Source organism: Crocodylus porosus, unplaced genomic scaffold (assembly GCF_001723895.1).
Source record: "Crocodylus porosus isolate Cpor-Errol unplaced genomic scaffold, CroPor_comp1, whole genome shotgun sequence".
Classification (NCBI taxonomy): domain Eukaryota; kingdom Metazoa; phylum Chordata; order Crocodylia; family Crocodylidae; genus Crocodylus; species Crocodylus porosus.
In genome coordinates, this window is record NW_017728886.1 from 60,255,751 (window position 1) to 60,268,771 (window position 13,021).

Consider the following 13,021-nt stretch of genomic DNA (forward strand, 5'->3'; position numbering starts at 1 on the left):
AATCTTAGGAGACAATAAAAGGCAACGTGTTATTTTTACTTGGCATAAGGCATTTTAGAGAACAAAATTGCCAATCCAATATAGGACAAGGGATAAAAAAAAATGCTTGAAAGGCTTTTTTTTTCAAAAGGACAGGTTTTGCATGTTATATTATTTCTGGAATTTAAAATGGATCTATTGGTGAAGGCAAAGTAATATGGTACATTTTATAGTGGGTTAATTAACAGGGCCGGCTAAAATTAGACTGTCTAATCCATTTACATTATTGTCCCTGGAAAATACCTTCAGGATTTTAGTCCTGCTCTTTTAAAATCTTCATTGAAACGTGTTAACTGCAGACCATGGCCCCTCACTATTGGAGATGGCTTATTTCCTATGTTTTCTAAGCACTGGGTTCCATAAAAATATCTGGGTGCTTTTTTTTGCCTGCGGTCTCTCGGTTAAGCAAAGAGAAGATCTTCCTTCGTTTGCATAGGTTTGGGTCTGCTATAGCTGTGCCTAATTTTACCCCAGAGCAGATAAAGAGCCTATCCCCCACTACAGCTCTCCTAACCGCCCCATTCAAACCGGGCTATATAGTCTGGCTACTAGCACCACCTCAATGATCTTAAAACATCACAAAATATAAAAGAATCAATATATTTTATTTGGCAAAAAGTTAAATATCATTTCAACACAACAATTTGGTCAGTAGGCCATGAGGTAACTATTGCAAAATATACAGTGTATGTTCTGCATAAACATAACTTCCCAAATTTTTTATCATCGATACAAATCTACAATAACCCAATGTAGGTTTTTATTGTGTATAATTTATTATCAATAAAATTAAACTCCATTACAATAAGCATCAAATTATTTGATTAAAATTAAAACGTAAACCATAGGTAGTTACCCTTTTCACATATATGTATAGCTCCGATATCTGATAACTGCTCACTGGTGCAAAAACAATATTTAAGCTAGTCCGTTTATTTACTTTTTTCTTTAATATATAGATTATATATACAACTGACAAAGACAGTACTATATATATATCAACTGTGCATACTAAAATGACTTGCTTGGAACGAGTTTGAGAACCGTAATTCCTAGACATCCCGGGCAGACTTTTTTTTCTTCTTTTTTGTGTTTAAATTGGGATATATATATATTTTGCTTACAATCAAAGGTTAACTGTCTAATTATACATAAAAGACTTATTACACTACAGAGCTATACTCTATGCAACTTTTTTTTTATCATAAACAACCTGAGTTCAAATTGAATTCTAGCTTACACAATCACATCTGGTACAGCACCCAAGCACATAAATTGAGTCACAAACATAATTACCACAATAAAACACAGTGTTCAAGTATCATAGCAGACCTCTCTCTGCCGCGCAAAGAGCAAATAAAATTAACTACGTAGACTAAACTATACAGTCCGTAAATAGTTGTGCATTATGAAAAGGTAGTTTTTTAGTTTTTTGATTTTTTTTCGTACGTGAAGAAACAGGTAGATTTATACAAGCCAACCAACAGCCTTCCGCAGTAATGCCCTTTTTTTTTTTCTTTTTTTTTCCTTGTTTTTGCTTTCCTATTATAAAATGAAAAAGTGTTACAGTACCTCCTGAATAGCACTGGCAAAGCGACATCTCCATGCTACTGTTACAAGGTACACTAAGGATCAGAAATTGCCATAACAAACATGAGGCCCAAACAGTCGCATTGGGTAGTGGGGATCGAGGGGAGGATTTCCCCCCCACCCCGCCCTTCAGTGAACCTGGGTGTCATCCTCATCATTCATCCTTTGCTCGGTCTTTGTTGATTTTCTTCATTTTCATCCTCCTGTTCTGAAACCAGATTTTCACTTGTCTCTCAGTTAAATTGAGCAGCCTCGCCACTTCGTATCTGCGGTCCCTAGTGAGATACATATTGAACAAAAACTCCTTCTCCAGTTCCAGCGTTTGGTGCTTGGTGTAAGGACATCGCTTTTTTCGGGTGGATCTCGCGTGGAGCCAGTTCGCAGCGGGGTTATCTGCACAGAAACATAGCAGGCACAACTTTAGGGTGGGCAGGCTGGGGGGAGGCTGACTTTACAAGCGGAGGTAGCCTGATATTAGAGTTTACGACATTCCTTTCCTTTCAGCAGACATACAGGACGCTTCGACACAATAGAATCAAAATCCAGACACAGGCAGAGGTCACCTAGCCCCGCACGCGCGGCTCTGCCCCCGCCTCCTCGCTCCTTCTTATTGTTTATTGAATGTAATTTTAAATCGGACCTTCCCTCCTACCCCACTCCCCCCACCCCCACCGCTCGCCACACGTCCCAGCCCAGCCCCGTCCCAGCCCGGGCAGCACCAAGCGCAGGAGCGTGACATGGGAAAAGCTTCCCGCGGGCTCCTGCCACCCCGGGTTTGGGAGCTGGGAGCCGGCTGCTGAGAGGTGAGCGCTGGGAGCCGCTCTTCCCAGCCTTGCTTTCAGCGCCGATGGCTCGAGGAGCCAGCGCTTCCCAGCCCGCAGATCCAGGGCTCGGGGAGCTCTCTGCCTCCCTGCCCACCGCGAGCCCGGGGCACGGCAGAGCAGCTCAGCTCAGCTTCCCGGGGATTTGCCTCCGCTCTGTGCCCGGGGGGGATGACAGGAGTTTTACCTGGAAACCCCCTCCCCCAACCCCTCCCAGCCCCAGCTCCTCAGCCAGGGGCTCAGCCGCGCACCAAGTGCAGCGCCGGCCAGAGGAGCAGCCCGGCTGGCCACCTCCCCGCGGCCAGCCCGGAGCCCTGCAGCCCAGGGCGCACTTACTAGGATCCAGCTGGGGTTTCTCTCCGCTGGGCTCGCTTTCTCCGTTGCTTTCCGAGAACGCACCTTCGTGGCTTTGCTTATCCCTATCAGCTGGAGGAGAACCACAAGCATAGTCAGACAGAGACAGAGTGTGAGTGTCAAACGTGGTACAGTCACCCCTTCTGGCCGCCAGCGGTTCAGGTTTAATGCCGTAATGCCTGCTGGAAGGTAACCCGGGGAAGGACAGCGAGGCCGGCATGGGCTCCAGCCACGACCGCATGTACCTGCCGTCAGGCGCTGCCATTGGTGCCTGGTGATGCACATACGGGTGGTACACAGTGGGCACGTTCCCGGCGCTCGGCGGGTGCACGGGGCTCCAGGACGTGCTAAAGACTGAAGTTTTGGATTGAAAACTGCAGGGGGCGAATTCGGGGTGCTCGCTCAGGGCGGGCTGTCGCGGTGGCTGGGCCAGTGGAGCAGAGGCATATCTGGACGGCACCAGGTCTTCGCTCTCGTGAATGAGGAACGAGTCCACGTAATAATTGCTGAGGGTCCCTGACGTCGACATGGCCATACGACACACACGGAGCGGCACCGGCCGAAATTATGAAACTGCAGATTTCATGTAACAACTTGGTCCTTGCGAAGAAGTACAGTCACCTAATAAGTTGTAGGCTGCCTGGCCGCCCATTGGCTGCCGCAGTCACGTGCCCGGGCAGCAGAACAATAAAGTATAAATCAGTCCGCAGGCTATTAATGGGTCAGTGTTTTCCAGTCATAATTTTTATAGCGCGGCCATATGTTTTTATGCAAAGGGGTATTGGAGAGGTACGATAAAGTTTGTTTTAATTGTGGCCAGCGGAGATTAAAAGATCGGATTCGGTAGGACTCCCCCTTTTTAAGCGGACTATTTTATATCACAATTAATCATCCCATCAGTGGGGCGCGTTCCCTGCGAAATCCCGGTGATCGGAGACCTTCACATAAAATTATACAATAATTGAAGCCATAAAGAAAGCAAAATAGCAGTGGCTGCGTACTGTATTTAAATCTATATTTATTATATTTCATAAGGAGTTATTGTTGCAGGAGCCACGGGGTTGTTATTAAGTCAGTAACTACGAGCGTGTTCATTTGCATCGCTGTGTTTCACAGCAGTAAAAATTTACGAGTGCTTCCAAAGGTTAAATTATACTATTGTGTTTAGTTTGGGAAGTGACTGTAAATAAGACGGTTCCGCTGAGTTCAGAGCTGAAGCCGGGCTGGCAGCGAGAAGTCACATCCAGCAGATCCCCTTCCCGAGACGGCTCTCCGTGGCGTGTCCTCCCCACGCGGGCCCGCGCCGCGCCGACACGCATTTTGAATCGGTATTGCCATTGCGTGCGTATAGACACCAGCGAGTCTCGCATCTCGGACTTTGCCCAGCCACCGCTTCTCCCCCAGAACCGCAGAGCGCCCTCCAGCCCCCGGGCCGCCCCGTGGAAAGCCCCGGCGAGAACCTCTCTGCCTCCAGAAAAAAATCAAATCAAGTCCTCCTCCTCATCTGAGCTGATCCACGGGTGAATGAATGGCTGGCTGCGTATGGCCGATGCTGGGAGCACTTGGGCGGGACGAGCAGCTCCGGGGACCGGAGCTGGGGAGAGAGGAAAGGAGCCACCGGACGCACTCCTGGAGCACTGTCAATGCCAGTGCTATTAAAAAACTCTCGGAGCACAAAAATATCCCGGACTGTGCATAATTAAAGGGAGAGAAGTCGCATTGACTTGGGCAGAGCCGCGCCAGTGCTGGCTTGGCTGGGCACATTGCTCGAAAGCTCTTTGGATCCGCGTCCAGGACTCCCGAGTCCATTCGCCTCCCGGTCCACCCAGGACGCGACAGCCAGGTGCTACCCGCGGCATTATGCGTGGCTAAAACGCGAGCAGAGCCGGAGCGGGAGAGGAGAAGGGAAGCGCGGGTCGGGGAGATCCATTCTCGGACAGGCAGCCAAGCCGCTGTGCCCCTGGCTGCCGGAGGCGCCCGGCTGCCCTCGCACACGGGCCCACCTTTGCAAGAGTCCGAGCCGGAGGTGCAAATATAGTTATTTAGACGCCGGCAGGAGCCGTGGCTGGGCAAGCGCCGACCCGGAGCGGAGGGTTACAGCCCTCAAGCACAAAAGTGCTACGGCACGCCCAGATCAAGTCCAGTGCTAGGAATTAAACTTCTGGCCCAACATTGCGAGAGAGGGGGGAAAAAATGACAATTGGCTTCATCATTTGCTCCGCTGACTCGGCGGGCTCCGGGCAACGAAGGGGGAAGGGGTATTAAAAAAAAATCAACACCAAGGATCTCCGGAAACCTCTCAACTGCTCTGAAAACCCTTATTCCAACTACAGCCCAGCAAAGCGTGTAATAATTAAAATCACGTGCATGCAAAAGTGTGTTTCTCATTAGCTTTACGTTCCTATTTGCTCTCCCCCCATTCTGCCTCCCTCTCTTCTTTTTTCCTTTTCGTGTCTTCCCAACAGCTTCCTCCGAAATCTCACAGAGCCTTTTTTTTTTTTTGCAACATTGCCTCTCCCGATCGGAGATTACAAGAACCAGTCGCAACTCTGGTTCCAGACCCTGCAGTTAGGATTTGAAAAAAAAAAATCCCAAATCAAACACCCACAGACGTACCAGGCGAAGGGCGGTCCGTTATGCTCCATCCAGTTTATTTTATTTATTTAAAAAATACAAATAAAGCTGTGTGCCAGCTAGTCGGTGGCCTTCGCAGTGACATGCAGTCACAGAAAAATATCATTGTATTTCTTTCCTGGAAAGACGGAACTCGACGTCACTCGTATGTATTAGTAAGAGTCAGCTGTGGCGAAGCGGGGCTCCCGGGCTGCGGGAGTCCTGGCTGTTTGCGTTAGGCTTTGGGTTCGCAACGCGCTTCATTTCCCATTTTTTGGGTCGCTTACCAAAACTAACAGTCCTCCTGTTCATAACTATAACGCTAGCATTTAAACGAAGGGAGCTGATTTCCATGCACCCCGAGCCCCCCACCCCAAATGCCAAGATTCAAGCGGCGTGGGGGGGTGTAAAGCCATCTGGAATTAAAAATAAGGCAAATAAATAGCATTATTGTCCAGCGATCAGGAATGCTCGTACTCAATATGTGCCTCTCGCTTGTTTTCCTTCCACGGCGAGTTTTTCCATAATCCGTTTGCAATTCGTCAAATTAGGCGATGGAGATTATTATTTACTGCAAGAGAGTTTGCAACATTTAAGAACCACGCTCGTTTACCGGCCTGGGCTCGAAACACCACAAATACGCATGTGTGTGTGTTATAAAAAAAAAATTGGAGTATTTTATCGGGCTATCTAAGCAGGAAGATTTGTTTTTCTTTTTTATTTGCAGCCATGAAAAAGAAAATGGTTCCACCCACCAGGCCGGGACTATCACAACAGGCAAGTGCCAGGGAGCAATAAGATTGTGCACCCAGGAAGCGTGTTGCTATTTGTAATTGAAGGCAAAAGCAAAGGCAGCTGCCCTCCAAATACACTGCTGAGTAGGGGTGTGGGGCTGGGAGTCTGTAGGGGAGCAGGAGTCTCAGTGAGCTGGGACTCAGGATCGCGTGGGCCAGGACTCCTTGCAGACCCTGATTGTGAACTCAGCCGTTCCAGGTATTAAATAATAATAATTAGGACAAAGAAAAAAAAAGAGAGAGACTCCAGGAGAAGGCGGGATAAAGGGTCAACAATTGGAATGACACGCTCCGCACCGAAATACAGCACAGGCAGACCTGGAGAGCCGGAGTCTCCATGCGTACACCCACGGGTACACACATACCCATCGCCAGACACACGGTGAGACAACCATGACCACACACACACACACACACTCACTCACACTCACTCACACACACAGAGCAGCCTGCCGTGCCAGGGCAGGGTTTGACTCTGGTCCCCTCGGATAAGGAACCAGTTAGAGCACGTCCAGATCAGCAGTGAAAATGCAGTTCCCAAACGAGTTTTATTCACTGCCGCGCATGGGAGCTCGGAGAAGTGTCCCACAACGAGTGAGCCCAGCAGGACCAAGCTAATGAAAAGCTATTCCGTTCCCCAGCCCTCCCCGGGTCCTTCCAGCCAGGAGGGCTCTTGCTCACTTATGCTAGCGATAAGTATGGGGCACATGAGCTAGCCCGGGCTGCAGGCTCCCCTGCCTGTTGGGTCTGGGCACACAAAAGGCAGCTCCGGCTTCCCTGCTCAAGACCCAGAGAGGTCGCTGTTGCTCGTGCAGCCTCAAAGGAATGTCGGCACACTGCAATAATGATCGTAACCGAGGCCTTGTGAGCTGGAGGCGACCCGCGGGGGCTTCGCCTATTTTAAATCCCCTCTGGGGCCCCCCCCCCACCTCTGGCGAGCTCCGCGGGGGCCGGGGCGCGGGGGCCGGAGAAGCGGCCGGGGGTCTAGGGGGGACCCGGAGCGGGGCCGGAGCCGCAGAGCCCCGAAAGCAAAGCTCCGGTTACCCCCCCCCCCCCGTCCTCCTCCCCGTCCAAAATCAGGTCCGAGCAAAGCCCGTGCCTGCGGCCGATCGCAGCCTCCGGGGGCTTCCGCGGGGCAAGGAGCCAGTTCAGGAGGGTTGCACTCATGTCACTAGCAGGCATTCAGCATCTCCCTCCAGCCCCATAGCGAGGTCCCCGGGCCCCCGGGGGCACCGGGCAGAGCGCACCTGACCTTGAATGGAGCCTCGGCGAGATAGGCGAGCCCCCTAGGCCGGCAGCCCGGCCTCCGAGCCGGCTAACCTTGACGAGCCGGCCACCACGTCCCCTGGTCTGCGCGGCGCGCTCGCGGGAGAGGCCCGGGCTCCTCCGCGGCAGAAGGACACACAATGGCTTTGGGACTTGACGCCTACCGAGCGCTCGAGCCTTAGGGTTTCTTCGGGAAGAAGCCACCCCGCACTAGCATACCTGGTGACGATTTCAACTGAAGTAATTAAGGCAGTTTCGTGCTGTAGAGAGAAAGGTGGAGCCCCAACAACATGAAACTACCTAAACCACACAGCAGTTCTCGGCGCTCTGAGCACGGCGCTCCCCGCAGCCGGCTCTGCAGGCAGGGATCCCGCTACAAAGATAAAACCAGAGACGTGACCGCAGCCCCCGCCGCCCCGCACCCGCCCGGCACTAGCACACAGCGCTGCTCCAGCCGGGGGGGGGGGTGTCTCCTGTGAGTCTGGCTCCTTCTCTCCCCCCGGAGAAGGGCTCCATGCAAATGAAAAAGGGAAGAAAGGCCGTGCGCGGTAATGGTACCTCATAAAAAACTAAAGACTCGCCATAAGCCCGGGTTCAAAGTCTATTCCCCCCCCGGCCCCTTCCCCCCCGCCCTCCCCCAAGGAAGCGTTAGCCGGAGCCCTTATCCGAGCCCTAGATTTTGTGTCGCTTTTGTGCAAGAGTCCCTTAGCCGCGCATGCAGCAGGGAGGCAGAGAGCGGTTCGCAAACAAGCCCGTTCACATGCAGCCAGGTATCGAGGGGAGAGCGCCCGAGTGGGCAGACACGGCTAGAAGCTGTCGGAGAAGAAGAACAAGACCTCCAGCCCCTCATTTCCATGTGCTCACCTTTACGATTTCTTCCGAGCCCTTGGAAAGCTAGAGTTTTTTTCCCCCACAGTCTTCCGCAGTTAAAAGATCTCAGCCCGGTGAAAGGTGTTTGATTAAAAAAAAAAATCAATCCCCTACTCTCAAGAAATAGTCATTTGCTTCCTCTGTCTGTGCAGCTCCTCACTCAACTGAAACCACTCGTCCAAGACAGCAACAATCCAGATATACTAGCAAGTCATAAAACTGAACAAAAGCCGACAAACCTTACAGCACCATTGCTATATGGCCCAGACAAATTACGACCGTCTAGGTAATATTTAAATAGATTCCTAAAGTAATTGCAGGGGGGTAAGGCAACTATGCCTGTTGTAAAAAGTTCTCGAAGACATAAAGTAGAACCTGAGGATAAACAGTCACAAAAAGAGGTAAAATTAAAAGGATTCATTCCACGTCTTTTATTCTTCTATGAGAACATAAACATCGTCTTTTCACGCACAGCAGCATTACAATATTAATTTATTCCGATTTAAGGTAAGAACTAGATATAGCTAGAACTAACATTTATAATAACGATAGAATGCATTTGCTTAAAACAGTTTCGGCATTTTAATAATAGACATTTATACATATCTGTATTTATAGTTTTTTCCCCTCCTTTTTTTCTTTGCACCTCCACGTTTGACCCTTTTAATGCATGTAGCTTCACAGTATAAAGGAAAGACGACATATTTTCCCTCCCTACCTTCAACTCTGGCTCAGAAAGTCCTTCTGATGTTCGCCTTAGACACTTCTCGATGAACTTAGTGAGAAAAAGTGACTATTTTTTCTCAAGACAGGGCAAATTGTTGTGTGCTTGTCACGCGTTACCAACGGTAACGTACCTCATAGACAAAAATTCATTAATCCCACAAATTTAAGCAAAACTACATTAAGTAAATATCTACAACCAGAAAGAGAGAGAGAAATTCAGAGGTAAGTGTAATAATTTAGTCCAGAAGTAACACGAGACCTTTTGTATCCTTAAAGAGAAGAGGTTTCATTTTCCTGGCCAATTTTAAAGCTGTAATATTGATTTTTTTTTTTAGAAAAGAAGAAGACAGAAAGGGAGGAAAAGGGAAAAGAAAAGAAAATCGCTTTTCATCCCAGTCCCCACGAAGCCCTCCGTTTTAAAACATGCCTGTGTTTCATTACTGCAAGCCCTGATTTTTTTTTTTTTTGCAAGAAAAGCTAAGCTTCTCTTATGGAGAAGATTGCCAAGGCTTCAATTATGCATTATTCAGCTAAATACGGCCCAGACATCCCTTCTATCATTGAACATTGTATTGTGCCTTTAACTGGGATTGTTTACATTTTGGGGAGAGAAGAGGGGGGAAAAAACTATTTGCAGCTCTCGAAATAATATTTCTGTCTTTCAAGAACTAAAGGAACAATAAGAGCGAGGAAGCTGTAGTGGACCGAGGGCGGTACATACATGGCATTTTGTGCACGGTTTTATGGCTCTTTCCCCCAGAAATACCTATAAAGAGGTTATGGACATATTGAGAATGTATAAAATCCTTAATCCATACAGGTGCGGATTACTAAAGCCTAGGAAAATGATACTGGCTCTTTAAACCGTAAAAACGTGTTTATGGGTTCATCAAGAAAAATTAAAGTTGGCTGTGAGCTCCCGAATCCTATTCTCTCTGTTCATTTTCTTCAGTTTCATTCTGCGGTTCTGAAACCAGATTTTAACTTGTCTGTCTGTGAGGTGGACTGTACGGCTGATCTCTAGGCGACGCTCACGAGTCAGGTACATATTGAACAGAAACTCCTTTTCCAGCTCGAGAGTTTGATGCTTGGTATAAGGGCACCGCTTCTTTCTGCCGCTTTTTGCGGTCAGCCAGTTTGCTGCATTTTCTCCTTTTGCATTGCCTAGTTTCAAGAGAGCAAAAGAGGGACGTTACGAGCTGAGGCGAGGCCGAGCAGCCGGGCTCCTCCGCCGGCGCCCCCGGGTCGCGGTGCAGGGTCGGGGCTGGGAGGGAGCCCCGCAGGGCACCCCGACCTCTGCGCTGGGGCGCCAGCCTCGGCCGCCCGGCGAGCTCGGCTCTCTCCTTCCACCTTCCTCCTGCGCACAATGGCAGCGGGGCCGCGCCCTGCTCAGCTAATCCAAGGAAAGTGCCTTCTCATCGGCCTCTCCGATGCTGCTCCTACCCTTTTAGCTGCTTTTTTTCTTGCGCATTTGCTTTTCCTTTTGCTTTTGCAAGCACCTGCTCCAGCCAGCTCACCGCGGGGCCACCCTTTGCCAGGGGACTTTGGAGAGGGGAGAAACAGGGCGACCTGCAGCTCTGGCCCCTGCCTTGCCTTCCTCCGCCTTCCCAGCACGCTTCTCCCCAGCTTCCTCTCATGACTATTTTCTAAGCGAGTTAAAATTTCCTGCAGGCGGCTTGCTGACAGGGCTGAGCCGGGCTGGCAATGAGGCAGCATTGATTTGGTAGTGGTATCTATCTAAAAAATTTTTTCAATGGGGCAACTTAATGGCTATATCTTTTTTAAAAAGCAAAGAAAAGGCAAGAGACGAGCCACTGGGAAAGTCTAACAGCCTGGCCCACCAGGGTTTTATTTTTGCCTCGGGGGTCAGAATCAAAAATAAATAACCAGCCTGTTATCTGCTGGAGACGTGGCGGGCTAGTGGTAGTGCATTCATCAGTCTAATTTGATAGCAGTTCATAGAAGGAACATTTCAACGCGCCTGTTATTTCGAAAAGCATTCTGGATCGTAAAATACAACTTACCGCGTTAATAGGTTTATTTATTGGCACTGCCTATTGCTTATTTTGGATGCTTTACAAACATCTCTGTTATCTGGTAGGCACCTTCGCATCACTAGGGCAGACTGAGCGGGGTTTTCTATAGGTTTAAGCCGCATGCAGGCTAGGGTTGCCCAGAGCGGAGCCATCAAGGATTTTAAACTATAGGATGGACATTAATTTTTACTACATCCCCACGCCCAAATATTACAGAGTTCACAAGGTCGGTCTAAGCGGCGCTTCTTGCCAGCTCTGCAGGCTGCTCGCATCCTTCTTTGCATTCGTGATGCAATGATCATCCTCATTGCTTTTTATTTGCTTACCTACGGTTTCTTTCTCAGGAGAGGCTTTGCTGCTGTCTGACGGAGCTGGGGAGAGCTCTTCTGCAGTCGAAGACGAAGCCTGCGCCTCTTCCTCCCTCTGGGAGACGCAAGCCAAGGTAGTGGGGGAAGCCTCTCCGCTCTCTTTCCTCCCCGCTTCTGCTGGGACTGAAGGCAAAGATGGAGGCGTATCAAAACGAACTTGGGGCTGCGGTGTGAACTGGGAAGCACCAACTTGCCCAGCATTGTAGCTCTTGGAAGTGCCATAGGCTTGAGACAAGCGGAAGTAGCCTGGGACAGGAACCCCACTCACGTTGTTCATGGAGCTAACCTCAGCGCTTAGCCTTGGGAAAGTAGATAGATCTGTGGCAGTTGCCCCCTTAGGACATTTGTCTGAGTCATAGAGGCAGTAGGAGTTCTCCTCCTTAATGTTTTGAGCAAAGGAGCAGGAGGTAGCCTGCTGGCTCTCAGGCTCTTCCATGCGACAAGACCTTGGGGGATCTAGCCAGACCTCCATCCCTGACATGTAGGGATGAGACGTGGGGACCATGCTTTGAGAAGTACCTTCATTGCGTTTGCTCAAAACTGGAAAAAGTCCGCAGCTTTGCAGCCCATAGGACAGATCGGGCGCTTGTGGCAGGTAGACACTACTGTTGGGATAGTAGCCGCCTCCGCCGCCGCCTCCTCCTCCTCCTCCTCCTCCTCCTCCTGTTTCCCCTCTGCCTGAGCTGATCAAGGAGTCTACCAAAAAAGAGTTTGCAGCCGGGCTCTCTGAGCATGACATTGTTGTGGAATAATTTGGCGAAGGGAGCAGATAGCCCTTTCTGGCTGACATTTCTTGTGCAAAACATGCTGAATATGATTAGAGATACCCCCGCACCACGGCAAATGCTTGCAGCCAATGGAAACCCAGGCCTTAACACCAACCCCTCCCAGTTTGGTTTCGTATGCACAGAGCTGGTCTCAGGTCGACCTCTGAATTTAGAATATATATGTATATTAATGTGTGATATATATTTCTACATAACACACCTACATAGGCTGTATGTGTGTGTGTGTAAAGGGGGGGGAGAGAGTTTACACGCTGGGAGGGAAAAAAAAAGTCCCTGACTTCCCTTGCCATAACTTATGCTCTTCTATTATCACATGCACTACTATAAAATAGCCGAGCAATCTGATGTTTATTGTACCTAGGATGAAGCGGTTTATAAACGAACCTTTTATTGTCGCTTCTTTCCCCCCGGTTGGGCTTCCCGGAAGTAATGCGTGTTCCCTTCACTGCACGGTCTCTGTCTGTGATGAAATTAATAAAGCCCCGACCCCCGCCCCTGCTCTTCACGGTTCAGCTCCGTGCCATTGTACTCGGTTGCCTACTTGAACCAAAAATCAAATTTGTTATTGTTTATCGCGGGCCATTTGGAGCTGCCTACGGATCTGGCGTGGGTAGCGTTAAAGTATCCGGGAACGAGCTCTTTCCGGAGTACTATCGCAGCCAGAAAGCATCAGTTATTATTGTAAGCGAGTCTGCAATTTCCTCGAGATTGCTAGAGAGGGGTGGTGGTGGTGGTGGTGGGGCGGGGGGGTGGTTA

The 13,021-nt window shown here is 49.6% G+C and overlaps 2 protein-coding genes across 4 annotated transcripts in view; both read right to left on the reverse strand.

The window, feature by feature from the left end:
- Positions 1 to 792: 792 nt before the first annotated feature.
- Positions 793 to 13,021, reverse strand: part of HOXA9 (homeobox A9) — a 17,650-nt gene continuing 5,421 nt past the window's right edge. The window contains exons 2-3 of one of the 2 annotated variants that reach the window (XM_019535207.1): positions 2,787 to 2,876; positions 793 to 2,022 (exon numbers count right to left, since the gene is read on the reverse strand). In XM_019535207.1, the coding sequence (XP_019390752.1) occupies positions 1,784 to 2,022; positions 2,787 to 2,876 (329 nt within the window). In that variant the 3' untranslated portion in view covers positions 793 to 1,783. Of the gene's footprint in view, positions 2,023 to 2,786; positions 3,442 to 13,021 lie in introns of those variants that run through there. The other variant, XM_019535198.1, reaches the window with a different exon arrangement.
- Positions 6,743 to 12,987, reverse strand: HOXA10 (homeobox A10). Of its 2 annotated transcripts, XM_019535174.1 has the most exons (4): positions 11,436 to 12,987; positions 8,342 to 10,237; positions 7,697 to 7,850; positions 6,743 to 7,047 (listed from the first exon to the last, which is right to left on the reverse strand). In XM_019535174.1, the coding sequence occupies exons 1-2, from the start codon at positions 12,265 to 12,267 to the stop codon at positions 9,963 to 9,965; spliced, it is 1,107 nt and encodes a 368-aa protein (XP_019390719.1). In that variant the 5' UTR covers positions 12,268 to 12,987; the 3' UTR covers positions 6,743 to 7,047; positions 7,697 to 7,850; positions 8,342 to 9,962. The 2 variants fall into 2 exon arrangements, with proteins under 2 accessions (XP_019390719.1, XP_019390711.1); XM_019535166.1 differs by having other exon boundaries at positions 7,697 to 10,237.

Coding starts and splice junctions, on each gene's coding strand:
- HOXA10 (XM_019535174.1), bottom strand. CDS start 12,267: ATGTCAGCCAGAAAGGGCTATCTGCTCCCTTCGCCAAATTATTCCACA. Junction 10,238..11,435: donor TCCTGAGAAAGAAACCGTAG/GTAAGCAAATAA, acceptor TCTTGAAACTAG/GCAATGCAAAAGGAGAAAAT.